Source organism: Carassius gibelio, chromosome A4 (genome assembly GCF_023724105.1).
Source record: "Carassius gibelio isolate Cgi1373 ecotype wild population from Czech Republic chromosome A4, carGib1.2-hapl.c, whole genome shotgun sequence".
NCBI classification, from domain to species: Eukaryota; Metazoa; Chordata; class Actinopteri; order Cypriniformes; family Cyprinidae; genus Carassius; species Carassius gibelio.
Window position 1 is genome coordinate 5,724,103 of NC_068374.1, and position 17,222 is coordinate 5,741,324.

A 17,222-nucleotide genomic window follows, 5' to 3' on the forward strand; every position below is an offset into this window, starting at 1 on the left:
CTTAATAACAGCCAGTTTGAAGGTTTTGGGGACATGTCCTAATAACAATGAGGAATTAATAATAGTCAGAAGAGGACCTTTGACTTCTGGAAGCACCTCTTTTAAGAGCTTAGATGGTATAGGGTCTAACATACATGTTGTAAGTTTAGATGATTTAACAAGTTTATACAATTCTTCCTCTCCTATAGTAGAGAATGAGTGGAACTGTTCCTCAGGGGGTTTATAGTGCACTGTCTGATGCGAAACTGTAGCTGACGGCTGAATGGTTGCAATTTTATCTCTAATAGTATCGATTTTAGAAGTAAAGTAGTTCATAAAGTCATTACTGCTGTGGTGTTGGGAAATGTCAACACTTGTTGAGGCTTTATTTTTCGTTAATTTAGCCACTGTATTGAATAAATACCTGGGGTTATGTTTGTTTTCTTCTAAAAGAGAAGAAAAATAATCAGATCTAGCAGTTTTTAATGCTTTTCGGTAGGATATGCTACTTTCCCGCCAAGCAATACGAAATACCTCTAGTTTTGTTTTCCTCCAGCTGCGCTCCATTTTTCGGGCTGCTCTCTTTAGGGTGCGAGTATGCTCATTATACCATGGTGTCAAACTGTTTTCCTTAACCTTTCTTAACCGTAAAGGAGCAACTGTATTTAAAGTGCTAGAAAAGAGAGAGTCCATAGTTTCTGTTACATCATCAAGTTGTTCTGAGGTTTTGGATATGCTAAGGAATTCGGATACATCAGGAAGATAACTTAAAAAGCTGTCTTTTGTGGTAGAAGTGATGGTTCTTCGATACTTGTAACAAGAAGTAGAATTTACAATTTTGGCTATATGAAGTTTACACAGAACTAAATAATGATCTGAGATATCATCACTTGGCTGAATAATTTCAACACTATCAACATCAATTCCATGTGACAGTATTAAATCTAGAGTATGATTTCGACAATGAGTAGGTCCTGAAACGTGTTGTCTAACACCAATAGAGTTCAGAATGTCTATAAATGCTGATCCCAATACATCTTTTTCATTATCGACATGGATATTAAAATCACCAACTATTAAGACTTTATCTGCAGCCAGAACTAACTCGGATGTAAAATCACCAAACTCTTTAATAAAGTCTGTATGGTGCCCTGGTGGCCTGTATACAGTAGCCAGTACAAACATAACAGGGGATTTATCATTAACATTGGTTTCTCTGGATAATGTTATATGAAGCACCATTACTTCAAACGAGTTATACTTGAAGCCTGCCCTCTGAGAAATCCTGAAAACGTTATTATAAATTGAAGCAACACCTCCCCCTTTGCCTTTTAGACGCGGCTCGTGTTTATAACAATAATCTTGGGGGGTGGACTCATTTAAAATAATGTAATCATCAGGTTTTAGCCAGGTTTCTGTCAAGCAGAGCACATCTATATTATGATCAGTTATCATATTATTTACAAAAAGTGTTTTCGTAGAAATGGATCTGATATTCAATAAGCCAATCTTTATCATTTGTTTATCCATATTGCATTTGTTTTTTATTTGTTGAACCTCAATTAAATTGTTAACCTTAACTTGGTTTGGACGTTTTTTGTATTTTCTAGTTCGTGGAACAGACACAGTCTCTATAGTGTGATATCTAGGTGAAAGAGTCTCTATGTGCTGAGAATTAACTGACCTCTGTGACGGGAGGCAGCTAGCAGACGGTCGGTTTAGCCAGTCTGTCTGCTTCCTGACCTGGGCCCCAGTTAGTCAAGTATAAACACTAAGACTATTTGCCATTACTCAAAACCTCAGAACAACTTGATGATGTAACAAAAACTATGAACACATTCTTTCCTAGCACTTTAAATACAGTTGCTCCTTTACGCATAAGGAAGGTTAAGGAAAACAGTTTGACGCCATGGTATAATGAGCATACTCGCACCCTAAAGAGAGCAGCCTGAAAAATGGAGCGCAGCTGGAGGAAAACAGAACTAGAGGTATTAAGTATTGCTTGGCGGGAAAGTAACCTATCCTACAGAAAAGCATTAAAAACCGCTAGATTCGATTACTTTTCTTCTCTTTTAGAAGAAAACAAACATAACCCCAGGTATTTATTCAATACAGTGGCTAAATTAACGAAAAATAAAGCCTCAACAAGTGTTGACATTTCCCTACACCACAGCAGTAATGACTTTATGAACTACTTCTAAAATCGATACTATTAGAGATAAAATTGCAACCATTCAGCCGTCAGCTACAGTATCGCATCAGACAGTGCACTATAGACCCCCTGAGAAACAGTTCCACTCATTCTCTACTATAGGAGAGGAAGAATTGTATAAACTTGTTAAATCATCTAAACCAACATGTATGTTAGACCCTATACCATCTAAGCTCCTAAAAGAGGTGCTTCCAGAAGTCATAGATCCTCTTCTGACTATTATTAATTCCTCATTGTCATTAGGATATGTCCCCAAAACCTTCAAACTGGCTGTTATTAAGCCTCTCATCAAAAAACCACAACTTGACCCCAAAGAACTAGTTAATTATAGACCAATCTCGAATCTCCCTTTTCTGTCCAAGATACTAGAAAAGGTGGTATCCTCACAATTATATTCCTTCTTAGAGAAAAATGGTATATGTGAGGATTTCCAGTCAGGATTTAGACCATATCATAGTACTGAGACTGCTCTCCTTAGAGTTACAAATTATCTGCTTTTATCATCTGATCATTGGTGTATCTCTCTATTAGTTTTTAGTAATTATTGGATCTTAGTGCTGCGTTCGACACAATTGACCACAACATTCTTTTGCATAGACCTGAACACTTTGTTGGCATTAATGGAAGTGCATTAGCATGGTTTAACCCTCTTGGCGCCACGGTCGAGTTTACTCGACAAGATGCGGCACTGAATAAAATGGCCGTTTTGTCAAATAGGGTGTCAAATTTCATGCGACCTCCCCTTCACCAGATAGCAGACATGTAATACTTCATCTCTGACTCAAAAAACTTCATGCTTCTATACAAAATCTTCGAGCTACAGCGCATTGAATCAGTGCGAACAAAAGCGCAGGTAGTGTGAGAGTGGGGCATTTTATCAGACCAATATTGTCAACGTCAGTGAGTATTGGCATTAGATTATTATTATTAGCATTATTATTATTATTATCTAATGGCATCAATAAAGCATAAATAAACCCGCAATGAAGTGTTGGGACTTCTATTCGCGGACACTGATTCTGAAGGGGAATATCTGCATTCAGATGATGACGGTGATACTGAAAGTGAAAGTATAGCCCTACACCAAGCACAAACAGTGAATCTTTTGCCCAATGTAGATGGTCCTTTGCCAAATGTCAGAGGTGTGAACAATGTTTGCCGGGGTCGGAGTGTTCATCACGAAACTAGCAGGCGTGTTATTGCGGGAACGAGGCGGGAGATTTTTACCGCACTAGACATGTATATTTGTCTTCTGACCGTGTGCCTCTCCGCAATCGCGGCGACAGTATTGTAGTGGAGACTTTGTCTAATACCACTGGGTATGTTAGACGAGGTCGAAGTATTCATATGACAGTTAGGAGGCAAGGTGGGGAGTTGGAATGACACTGACAGTAGTCCGAGCTGTGCACACTTGATGCGTGCGCGAGGCATATCTGGCCGCGCTGCTCGTAGCAGGAACAGAGGCGATGTGACATGGGGCAGAGCTTTTGAACTAAACAGGTCTTGTCTACTTGTGTTTGTGTGTCATATGAATAATATATATGTGCCCCATACATGGAAACATAGTGCCTGCTGTATGTAGTAAATTGAAAATCTCTACAGCAAAAGACCAACCGCAACATGCATTCAGTTTGTTTCTACCATTTATTAGTAATGATTTACACAGTTTGTTTACTACTTACCTGAGCATTCAGTATCGTGCAATATAGCATACAGAAGGTTAGGGGCATTTTGGGGGGAAAGAAGTGCTGCATTTTATCATTTAAACATTTGACTTTTCATGAAAATTCTATAATTCAACATGGCCAGATAAGAAATTAGATGGTAAATTGTAATCCCTACATAAACATTGGGTCATCCTTAATATTTTTATAATTGACAGAAAGTCTCTATCTTTTATCAATTTTAAGATATAGCCTTTTGAAATTAAGAGGTCAAAATCAAACATTTTAGGAGAAAACCTCTGGCGCCTAAAGGGTTAAATCGTACATATATGACCGCCATCAGTTCGTAGCAGTGAATGAAGATGTATCATATCGATCACAAGTGCAGTATGGAGTACCTCAAGGCTCAGTACTAGGGCCGCTACTCTTCACGCTTTATATGTTATCCTTGGGAGATATCATCAGGAAACATGGTGTTAGCTTTTACTGTTATGCTGATGATAATCAGCTCTATATTTCTTCGCGGCCTGGTGAAACACACCAATTTGAAAAACGAATGGAATGCATAGTCGATATAAAAAACTGGATGACGAGTAATTTCTTACTGCTAAATTCTGAAAAAACAGAGGTGTTAATTATAGGACCTAAAAACTCTGCTTTTAATAACCTAGAACACTGTCTAAGACTTGATGGCAGCTCTGTCAATTCTTCGTCATCAGTTAGGAACCTAGGTGTGCTATTTGATACCAATCTGTCCTTAGAATGCCACGTTTCTAGCATTTGTAAAACTGCATTTTTCCATCTCAAAAACATATCTAAATTATGGCCTATGCTCTCAATGTCAAATGCAGAAATGCTAATCCATGCATTTATGACCTCAAGGTTAGATTATTGTAAAGCTTTATTGGGTGGTTGTTCTGCACGCTTAGTAAACAAACTACAGCTAGTCCAAAATCCAGCAGCAAGAGTCCTTACTAGAACCAGGAAGTATGACCATATTAGCCCGGTCCTGTCAACACTACACTGGCTCCCTATCAAACATCGAATAGATTTTAAAATATTGCTTATTACTTATAAAGCCCTTAATGGTTTAGCAATTGAATGAGCTCCTTTTACATTATAATCCTCTACGTCCGCTCCGCTACGCTATGCAATTTGATAATACCTAGAATATCAAAATCAACTGCGGGCGGCAGATCCTTTTCCTATTTGGCACCTAAACTCTGGAATAACCTACCTAACATTGTTCGGGAGGCAGACACACTCTTGCAGTTTAAATCTAGATTAAAGACCCATCTCTTTAACCTGGCTTACACATAACATACTTATATGCTTTTAATATCCAAATCCGTTAAAGGATTTTTAGGCTGCATTAAATAGGTAAAACGGAACCGGAAACACTTCCCATAACACCATATGTACTTGCTACATCATTAGAAGAATGGCATCTACGCTAATATTTGTCTGTTTCTCTCTTATTCCGAGGTCACCGTAGCCACCAGATCCAGTCTGTATCCAGATCAGAGGGTCACTGCCGTCACCCGGATCCAGTACGTATGCAGACCAGATGGTGAATCAGCACCTAGAAAGGACCTCTACTGCCCTAAAAGAGAGTAGAGACCAGGACAACTAGAGCCCCAGATACAGAACCCCTGTAAAGACCTTGTCTCAGACGGCCACCAGGACAAGACCACAGGAAACAGATGATTCTTCTGCACAATCTGACTTTGCTGCAACCTGGAATTAAACTACTGGTTTCGTCTGGTCAGAGGAGAACTGCCCCCCCAACTGAGCCTGGTTTCTCCCAAGGTTTTTTTCTCCATTCTGTCACCGATGGAGTTTCGGTTCCTTGCCGCTGTCGCCTCTGGCTTTCTTCCTCCCTCTCCACGTCTCTGCTGAACTACCAGAGCCTCTCCACACCTCTGCTGAACTACCAGAGTCTCCCCACGTCTCGGCTGAACTACCAGAGCCTCTCCACGTCTCGGCTCAACTACCAGAGCCTCTCCAAGTCTCGGCTGAACTACCAGAGCCTCTCTACGGCTCTGCTGAACTACCAGAGCCTCTCCACGTCTCGGCTGAACTACCAAAGCCTCTCCTCGTCTCTGTGAACTTCCAGAGCCTCGTCACGTCTCAGCCGAACTCTCTGAGCACTCGACTGATCCTGTCGTGGCCACGGAGGCCACCCTTAACTTGTTCATGTTCTCTATTTCAGACTTGCTCTCCTGTGTCATCGATCCCACTGTGGTGGTCTTCTGCGCTGCCCAGGTGGGCTTCTGTCTCGACCGCACGTATGTGGTGGTCTTCTGCGCCACCCAGGTGGGCTTCTGTCTCAACCGCACGTATGTGGTGGTCTTCTGCACCACCCTGGTGGGCTTCTGTCTCGACTGCATGGATGTGGTGGTCTTCTGCGCCACCCTGGTGGGCTTCTGTCTCGATCGCATGGCTCCAATTCCACCTTGCTCCACTCTAGATTCCTGCCCTGTCAGTTCGGCCCTGGGCCACTGAACTTTCTGTTCCCTCCTGGACTTGTGTTTTGTTGTTTTGTTTTATTTTTTTTTATTTTTCTCTCTGTTTCCCTCAATGGACCTGGCCCTCCGTCCCTCCCCCTGATCCTCCTCCGGTCCACCTCCCTCCTGGTTTCCTTGTTTTTGTTTTTTGCACTTCTTGTCTCTGTTTCCCTATATTACCTGGCCCTCCGTCCCTCCCCCTGGTCCTCCACCGGTCCACCTCCTCCTAGACTCCTTGTTTTTGTTTCATGCACTTCTTGTCTCTGTTTCCTTATATTACCTGGCCCTCCGTTCCTCCCCCTGGTCCTCCGCCGCTCCACCTCCCTCCTGATCTCTGTGTCCTTGGTCTGTTCTTATGTTCGGATGGAGCATCTGGTAGCTGCTCCGTGGAGGAGGGGGTAATGTCATGGTATCTGGTCTCTGTTTCCCTGGGTCTCCACTTGTGGTCTCACTTCCCCATAGGCACCTCACCACAGGCACTACAATTCCCACAAAGCCTTGTCCCTTCATAACAGTAATTGCACTCCTGTTAATTGCACTCAGGCGTCTACACTTGATAGTCATTATCCTGCCTATATTAACCGGTATGTTTCTGTTTGTTTTCATGGAGTCCTTACTTTCCGTCACCCAGTTTCCTCACATTCCTAGTTTCTAGATCCTATTTCTGTTCCTTTCCCTGTTTGTTTGTTTGTTTGTTTTGGATGGATTTTTGGTTTTGACCCTCTGCTTGTTGGATTTTGAATTTGAATTACCCATTAAACTCACACTGCGTTTGGATCTCTCGTCTCCTGTGTTTCCCTGGGTTCCCGATCATAACAGGTTATCATACCATCAGAATCTCATAACAGACCATACATAACAGACCATACATACTACAGACATCTGTATAAATATGAAAAAATGCCTGTATAAATATGACAGCAGATGCAAAATTTCTTGACAAGATTTAACAGCCATTTATTGTGGTAGCATTTCGTTAATTATTTTATGGAAACCATTACCTCAGTATCTCCAGCTTAGAGCTTGGACTCTTCAGTCCATCAGAAAGAAGCTTCACTCCAGAATCTTGCAGATCATTGTTACTCAGGTCCAGCTCTCTCAGAAAGGTGCTTGATGATTGTAAAACTGATGACAAACTCTCACAAGACTGAGCAGTGAGACTACATAAGGACAATCTGAACAAGAAGAACATGGTAACTATGTAAAATACATTTTAACAGTGTTTTTTTATAATTAACTTGCAAAAAAAGTAATCAAGTATTTGAATCTCAAACCTCAGCATCTCCAGCTTAGAGTTTGTACTCTTCAGACCTTCAGAAAGCAGCTTCACTCCTGAATCCTGTAGATCATTGTTACTCAGGTCCAGCTCTCTCAGAAAGGTGCTTGATGATTGTAAAACTGATGACAAATTCTCACAAGACTGAGCAGTGAGACTACATAAGGACAATCTGAACAAGAAGAACATGGTAACTATGTAAAATACATTTTAACAGTGTTTTTTTATAATTAACTTGCAAAAAAAGTAATTAAGTATTTGAATCTCAAACCTCAGCATCTCCAGCTTAGAGTTTGTACTCTTCAGACATTCAGAAAGCAGCTTCACTCCTGAATCCTGTAGATCATTGTTACTCAGCTCCAGCACATTTAGATGGGAATTTGAGGATTGTAGAGCTGAAGACAAACTTTCACAGGACTGAGCAGTGAGATTACATCCACATAGCCTGTGTAAAGGACAAAGCACACAGCTGTATTAATGTGAATTTATAAGTATATTTAGTTTATAATATTCAGTACATGTCTGTGCTGAATACAGTGTAATTAGACTTTATTGGTAACATTTTAGAATAATTATACAATAACAACTCATTTTAAAACTATTTCAGTTTATTAATAGTTTATAACTGTTGTTAATACATTAATAGACTATATACAGATACTGAGTTCATCAATCGTCACTGTAATTAATAAATTGTTGCGTTTAAATTAGCTCATATGTAAAGAATTAGAAATTGCTTTATTAACAACTTATTGACCATAAATTGACCATATTGACCTGTTTTTGGCTGCACAGATAAGAACAGAACACTATTTACAGTCCCAGCCTCATAGGAGTTAACGGAGCAGTAGATTTATTGATTTATTTACTGTATGTTGCTGCTGACGTACAAATCTAAAACCTTTACAGACATAATCAACTGTTTTTGTAACTCATGTGTTTTTAATGTAAACATCTGTGTGAAAGAAAACTTAGTTTAGTATTCACATGCTGTAACAGGCGATTTATGTCAGTGTGCTTCAGATGTGTGCACTCAGAAAACCCTATATCACATTTTTTATCTAATGTGGTTTAAAACGCATGATTTCAGCGCAATAAACATGATAATCAGAACCAAACATTTTTAGCAGGTCTGAGCTGTAATGATGCAGCTCTATTCTGGAAAAAAAGGGGATGGTGAGAAGCAGCTCTTTTGCATTTCAACCCCTTTGCGGTCAAATATCTTCAACGGCCCAAGATTATTATTTCACTTTCACAGCACGTTAAACTTCAAACTCTAGACAATCTGTGCAGTCAGTAGAAAGATTAAAGACTCTAACTTTGATATTTGATCACTGTTTTGGTAAAACATTGTTTCAGTAACATTAATTTAGTAATTTTTGTCAGGTTGCAAAATAAGAAATACGTATTATGTCAAATTTTGAACAAAAGTTCACCACACATTAATATTCAATCGCGTCAGCAGCGGTTTATTTGTGTTAACAGTTCTTCAGACAAAATTATAATTTATATTAATTTTCCACTGATTTATGCGATCTGATGAAGCAGTTGGGCCCTGGGCTCTCTGTGTGATACACTCTTACGTGTTTGCGTTGTGACTAAATGTAAAAATGGCAATCATATTGTACAACTCATACCACCCCGTCATCCTGTGATGCATTTCCTGTGTTCTTCCTCATACATATCTGACCGTAACAAACACACATAAACACTTTTACACAAAGACCAAAGATAATAAACACACGATTAAAAAAGGATATGCTTTGTATGTGATTTGCTTGAGATTTGAGGCATTTTGAAAACCATAAAGTATAAGTACATATGAATTGCTAATTTGTGCAGCGATATAAAAGGCTATAAATAGCATATTTTAACAACAGTAAACAACCAAATTTCACATGTGATCGCAAAAGGAAGTTATTACAAACATTTGTTGGTGGTTTAAAGTGAGTTTTGAGTAAAAGTTTGTTGTTGCCGTGTGTCATGTGTTTGATCATGATTATATACAGTATATATATATATATATATATATATATATATATATATATATATATATATATATATATATATATATATATACATACATACATACATATATAAAATTTGTTTGCTTAACGTATTTATGTACAATTATTCTAAAGGGAGTTTTAATGTCATACCAAAAATGTCTCACACATTACACACAAACCACTGGCCTGTGAAATAGTGAAATAATCATCCCTCAGGTAGATTGCATGTTTTCTTGCCTAGCAGGATGGTGAGCTCATAATCACATTGTTTGCATTCACCCAAACTGATATGCCAAAATCAAAATGGTGATGGTGAAGGGAATAGCAGGCAGTGCGAATCCCGCTAGTTGTGAAGTGGAAACGACTGGGCAGCAGAGGATTCCACTTGGTCGTAAAGCCTTCCTTGAATGTGTTAATAAATGAAATCGAGCATCGCATTAGTTTAGTCAGGCCATGTTAGTCACGCTTGCATCAGCTGACAGTCAGCTGTTCCTGACGTGTACCAATCCAGTCTTGACACCTATCACCTGCGGTCTATTTAAATTCCCATAATTCAGTGTCTCTTCCATCGTATTGCTGCTTGCAATTAACATATCGCGGTGTATGTTGCCTGGTGGTAAACATGGTTTTGCATCGGTTGCAGGAATGAATATTAAGCATATTTGCAGCAGCATTTATACATCCGTGTTCATACACCTGGAGCAATATGCAGCTAGAGCATGCATTCGCTCTAAGGACACGCCAAGAATGCCATCAGAACAGGATTAAACGAGACCAGCATTCTTGTTTAAGCGTTTCAACGGGGGTTTGCTGTATTTAGCGGCGAAATATCAATTGTCACTGGTGTTTATTTCTATGGTTGATGTCACATTAACTGTGTTTTTCAGATGCACGCAGCTTCAAAAGCACGCATTTATCGCGCTAAGGCTTCTATATATAGGGTTCTAAGAACGTGAAAAAAATAGCCACGTTTACATGCATTTTATTTCTTCATCCAGATTTAAAGATTTGGTGGACCACGTGAGATGTTATCTAATCCGATGTGGTGTTTACATGTGCTCGTGCTTCGATTTTGGGACATAAGTGGCTACGATGAGATGCAAATTACCAGAGGAAAAAAAAAACCCAGGGTTGCATTAATATTTTTAATTGCTGCTCGCACTTTGTTTGGAAATTAAGACTAATATTGAACCTCTAGTGTTAATTTGTGTGCTCAATCATGTGGCCTGAAAACGATCACATACACACTAAGGCCGTCTTCTATCCTTCCACTGGTGTGGTCAGGGTTATTATGTACAGTATTGTTCAAAATAATAGCAGTACAATGTGACTAACCAGAATAATCAAGGTTTTTCGTATATTTTTTTATTGCTACGTGGCAAACAAGTTACCAGTAGGTTCAGTAGATTCTCAGAAAACAAATGAGACCCAGCATTCATGATATGCACGCTCTTAAGGCTGTGCAATTGGGCAATTAGTTGAATTAGTTGAAAGGGGTGTGTTCAAAAAAATAGCAGTGTGGCATTCAATCACTGAGGTCATCAATTTTGTGAAGAAACAGGTGTGAATCAGGTGGCCCCTATTTAAGGATGAAGCCAACACTTGTTGAACATGCATTTGAAAGCTAAGGAAAATGGGTCGTTCAAGACATTGTTCAGAAGAACAGCGTACTTTGATTAAAAAGTTGATTAGAGAGGGGAAAACCTATAAAGAGGTGCAAAAAATGATAGGCTGTTCAGCTAAAATGATCTCCAATGCCTTAAAATGGAGAGCAAAACCAGAGAGACGTGGAAGAAAACGGAAGACAACCATCAAAATGGATAGAAGAATAACCAGAATGGCAAAGGCTCAGCCAATGATCACCTCCAGGATGATCAAAGACAGTCTGGAGTTACCTGTAAGTACTGTGACAGTTAGAAGACGTCTGTGTGAAGCTAATCTATTTTCAAGAATCCCCCGCAAAGTCCCTCTGTTAAAAAAAAGGCATGTGCAGAAGAGGTTACAATTTGCCAAAGAACACATCAACTGGCCTAAAGAGAAATGGAGGAACATTTTGTGGACTGATGAGAGTAAAATTGTTCTTTTTGGGTCCAAGGGCCACAGGCAGTTTGTGAGATGACCCCCAAACTCTGAATTCAAGCCACAGTACACAGTGAAGCATGGAGGTGCAAGCATCATGATATGGGCATGTTTCTCCTACTATGGTGTTGGGCCTATTTATCGCATACCAGGGATCATGGATCAGTTTGCATATGTTAAAATACTTGAAGAGGTCATGTTGCCCTATGCTGAAGAGGACATGCCCTTGAAATGGTTGTTTCAACAAGACAATGACCCAAAACACACTAGTAAACGGGCAAAGTCTTGGTTCCAAACCAATAAAATTAATGTTATGGAGTGGCCAGCCCAATCTCCAGACCTTAATCCAATTGAGAACTTGTGGGGTGATATCAAAAATGCTGTTTCTGAAGCAAAACCAAGAAATGTGAATGAATTGTGGAATGTTGTTAAAGAATCATGCAGTGGAATAACAGCTGAGAGGTGCCACAAGTTGGTTGACTCCATGCCACACAGATGTCAAGCAGTTTTAAAAAACTGTGGTCATACAACTAAATATTAGTTTAGTGATTCACAGGATTGCTAAATCCCAGAAATAAAAAAAATGTTTGTACAAAATAGTTTTGAGTTTGTACAGTCAAAGGTAGACACTGCTATTTTTTTGAACACACCCCTTTCAACTAATTGCCCAATTGCACAGCCTTAAGAGCGTGCATATCATGAGCATTCATGAGGGTCTTGTTTGTTTTCTGACAATCTACTGAACCTACTGGTAACTTTTTTGCCACGTAGCAATAAAAAATATACTAAAAACCTTGATTATTCTGGTTAGTCACATTGTACTGCTATTATTTTGAACAATACTGTTTATTGTTATTGAAACTTCATAATGTTTCACTTAATTATACATTTAGTCAGGAATGGAAAAAGTCTAACTAGTAAAATGTTTACACATTATGTGAAAATATATAAATTAATAAAAAGAGACTTAATTATGTATATGATCTCTGCTGAATAAAGCACTTACCATGTACCCATGTAAAGCACATTCTTTTTTCTGAGGAAATCCAAAACTCAAATCCTGAGGTAATCCTTGTCACACAGCTTCTTGGGGTGAATTTTGTTTTATTCCTCTTAGCACGAAGCAAACAGTAAAATAAAAAAAACTTGAAGAACAGTCTCGCTGCTTTGTTTTTTGTATGGGCATTGACAAGCTGCATGCTGAGATACCGGTTTTATGGTGCCTTGATGAGATCGTTAATATGCAACAGCTGTGGGTGCTTAACTGGGTAGGATCCTGACAGCGCGTGGGCGTGGTCGCATTAAATATAATGAAGGGAGACATGAAAGATGGACATCGCATTGTTTTCATATGGATTACTTTATCACAGAATATTTGTTTTTGGTAGCACTTTTTTAGTTGTAGACATGTCAAGCTTTCAATATATATATATATATATCTCTAATGTCTCTTCGTTGAGTATTCACTAAGTTACAGTTTATTTTAATTACGCGTTTCTAATTACGCGTTTCCACCGCAGGAACTTTACCCAGGAACTAGGGACTTTGGCCTGGTACTTGGTGTGTTTCCACCGCAGGAACCAGGAACTAAAAAAAGTACCGGGTAAAAAAAAATGCCCCTCAGAAAGTCCCTGCTGGTGAGGTAGTACTTTTTCAAAGTTCTGGAACTTTCGGGGGCAGGACTTGGGCGCTAAACATGCTGATTGGTTGAGTTCACGCAGCATTGGTTGAGTCCAACTACAATTTATTATGAGAATTTTCAACATTTTACTGTTATTGTGTCATGAAATGTAATTTTAAAAGTATTTCAACTTATAAAGAACAACATTTGCTCCTCCATCCCTGATTCTTTGGACCCTCTTCAGTTTGCCTGTCGCCCCAATAGATCCACTGAAGATGCCATCTCTCACATCCTGCACTCTTCTCTCGTGCACATTGACAGCAGCAATGGGAACTATGTAAGGCTGCTATTCATCGACTATAGCTCAGCTTTTAAAGCACACAAAGAATACCTATAAATAATAAGACCACATTATAAAGCCTTTTGGATGTATTTTATGAAAACTTTGTAATATTTCAGTAAAAACACTAATAAGATGTACTAAATTATTGTGCAGATCATAAACGATGGCAAGATATGAGACTTATAATACATTATAACTATGGGAAATATAATTCGGTAACACTTTCTATGAAGCCCGTGTTTATAATACATTATAAGGTTATTTTTAAGGCATTATAATGAATGCATAATGCATTATAAAAAACCTTATAATATGTTGTATCATATCACGAATATTCATAACAACACTTTTAATATATTATAATATTTACTCATTTGTGGTTATAGCTTTTTTTTAAAATATGATGATTCATAACACAATGAACACGTTGCATCCATTTTTACAACAGATTATATTTCTCATAGTTATAATGTATCATAAGTCTCATATCTTGCCATTTTTCTGATGCTACTTTACTTAAAGCGGTCAAATACCACTTATAAGCAGTAATAATAATAATAATAAAAATAAAAATTCTCTCAAACCGCCACAAGATTAGATATCAGATCTTATGAATGTGTAATTTGACACATTTTCTTTGAACTATTTGTATTGTAATATTAGTTTGTTATTTTATATTGGACAGCTGTTGATAAGTAACTCTGCAACTACATATCAACTAGCGGTTATTAGAGTATTAGTATATCTGCTACTGTAAATATATTCAAACACTTTGTTTTTATGGTCAACCAACAGATAAACTGACTATCTTTGCAAGTATATCAACTTATTCTAGCATACTAATACTCTAATGAGAGTTAGTTGGCATGTAGTAGCAAAGTTGCTTATAGTTGATTGATTAAGGGGACCATCAAAATAAAATGTAACCATATAAAACATTGCATTTTTTTCAATTGAAGTATTAAGCTCACATCAATTAATAAACATAAGCTCCACAGGAAACACTCAAATAACACTCAACATCTAACCACTCACAAGCTGTAGTAAGATACTGTGCAGATCTTAAATAAACAATGTCAAGGTATGATATAGTCCATTATACTGTAAATTAAGTAGTTTTAATAGGAATTAAATGTGTTATAAATAATCATACTCTTAAACTTATAATCACATATACGTAAGTATTATGATGTATCATAATTGTTGTTATGATTATACATGAATTGATATAACATATTATACATTCATTATAATGCCTTAAGAATACCCTTATAATGTATTATAAATATGGGCTTCATAGAAAGTGTTACCTATAATGCATTGTAACTTAAGTGGATCCAACATGTTTACTGTGTGTCATAAATCATCATATTCTTTAAAGCTATGACCACAATTAAGTATTATAATACATTAAAACTGTTCTTATGATTATTTATGAGATGATAGAACATAATAATGCATTATTAATTAATTATAATGCCTTATGAATACCCTTATAATTTTTTCTACATACGGGCTTCAGAGAAATTTTTACCGCTTCTTTTTTTGCGTAGCACCTTTTCTTTGCAATAGCTACAACAATCAAACAAAACTAATAATTTGCTATTTAAAAAAATATATTACTGTATACGTATTACTGGAAGTAGTGGCCTAATGGTTAGAGAGTTGGACTTGCAATCGAAGGGTTGTGAGTTCGAGTCTCGGGCCGGCAGGAATTGTAGGTGGGGGGAGTGCAGTACATGTACAGTTCTCTCTCCACCTTCAATACCACGACTTAGGTGTCCTTGAGCAAGGCACTGAACCCCCAACTGCTCCCCGGGAACCGCAGCATAAATGGCTCCCACCTGCTCCGGGTGTGTATTCAGAGTGTGTGTGTTCACTGCTCTGTGTGTGTGTGTGTTCACTGCTCTGTGTGTGTGCACTTCGGGTGGGTTAAATGCAGAGCACGAATTCTGAGTATGGGTCACCATACTTGGCTGAATGTCACTCACTTTTACTTATTATAAGTGTTATCGATGTATCCATTAAAAAGTTAAATAAATGAGCACAAATTTCAGAGCATGTCACAGTATTTCCAAAGAAGAAGATGAGAGTCCCGAAAAATGCCTCATGGTCAACTCCTGTTCCTAACTCATCTGTGCATTTGTGCTCAACACTGCAGCAAATGGTTCATGAATCAAACTGACCCAGTTCAACTCACTGATTCAATGACTACGTTTACATGCACACTTTTTGGTTCAATCGGACTAAATTCATTATGATTTATGAATGTGATAGTAGTGTTTACGTGTAAGCTAAATAAAGTGATTGGGTTGATGTGTGCATTTATATGTCACAAGCTTCAAATTGGAATAGTTTTTTTGACATGCGCACACTGCTCAAATAGTGAAAGTGAAATTGAAAAATAAAAGTGAGAGTGACATATAGATAATATAGAGTTTCTCAATGTTAATTTGTAATGTTAATGTAAATTTGTTTTTAACAGCAGAATTAATATTTACCTGTTTATGGATAAATATACATATAAACCGCTGTGCTGTGCAGCTCAAATTTATCATGGAAACAAATAAAAAATAAAAAGCCCTCCCCGGACCCAAAATGGGTTGCCTGGGGATGAGCATCCAAATCAAAGTTGTCCTGCTCCACTACACAAGCCGAGTGGAAGGAGAGTTTTATAATGACAGGACACGCATTTATACAACTCTTTATTCAAAAAGAAGAGCCACTCTTTCCGTGTGTCATATGTAATTAGCCTACATTATTTCTTGCATAATTGCACATGCGTAGTTCTTTCAGTTTTGTGTTTCAAGCCGATCAAGTTTTTACATGCACACTCAATCGTTTTAGAAATGGAATAAACCACCCCCTTCAATCAAATCAAAATTTTATTCAGATCGTGCTCAATCTGATTGATTAAGGTGTTTATATAAATGTTTTTCAATCCGATTGAGCCATCACAAATGGATTATTTGGGTGCATGTAAATGTAGCCACTGATACAGTCACATCGGTTCTCCAGTTATCAACACACTAAATCTGTCCTACTGAAATTAGGCAAGAACTGAGAGTAATTTGATACTCTGAGCAAAGGAGTTAACTGGTGAAGTGAAAATAAATCTATTTTAATCAAATTCATAAGGAAAGGGAACATTTTTTAATGCTGTTCACTGAAACAATGTTCAAAGAAGTCATTAAGAAATGTAGGTATTATTTCATTCTCATAATCATAATTGTGTTCTTGGAGAAAATGCTACTGACACAATCGTACTACAGTATAAACTGGAAAATATGCTAACTACACTGAAGAAATGCCTATTCTTTCACTTATTTGAACCTAGTGATTCAGTGAATGTCAAACCTCAGTATGTTCAGTTGACAGTTTGAACTCTTCAGTCCCTCAGAAAGCAGTTTCACTCCTGAATCCTGCAGGTTATTGTTACTCAGGTCCAGCTCCGTCAGATGAGAGTTTGACGATTGTAGAGCAGAAGACACAGTTTCGCAGCATGTTACATTAAGATCACAGCCATCAAATC

General features: G+C 38.0%; 1 protein-coding gene across 1 annotated transcript in view; it reads right to left on the bottom strand.

Moving 5' to 3' along the window:
* LOC127981281 (NACHT, LRR and PYD domains-containing protein 12-like) overlaps positions 1–17,222 on the bottom strand; it is a 41,480-nt gene that overhangs the window by 22,152 nt on the left and 2,106 nt on the right. Inside the window, exons 3-6 of the mRNA XM_052585491.1 lie at positions 17,048–17,221; positions 7,910–8,083; positions 7,637–7,810; positions 7,364–7,537 (exon numbers count right to left, since the gene is read on the bottom strand). Coding sequence (XP_052441451.1) covers positions 7,364–7,537; positions 7,637–7,810; positions 7,910–8,083; positions 17,048–17,221 — 696 coding nt within the window. The remainder of the gene's footprint in view (positions 1–7,363; positions 7,538–7,636; positions 7,811–7,909; positions 8,084–17,047; position 17,222) is intronic.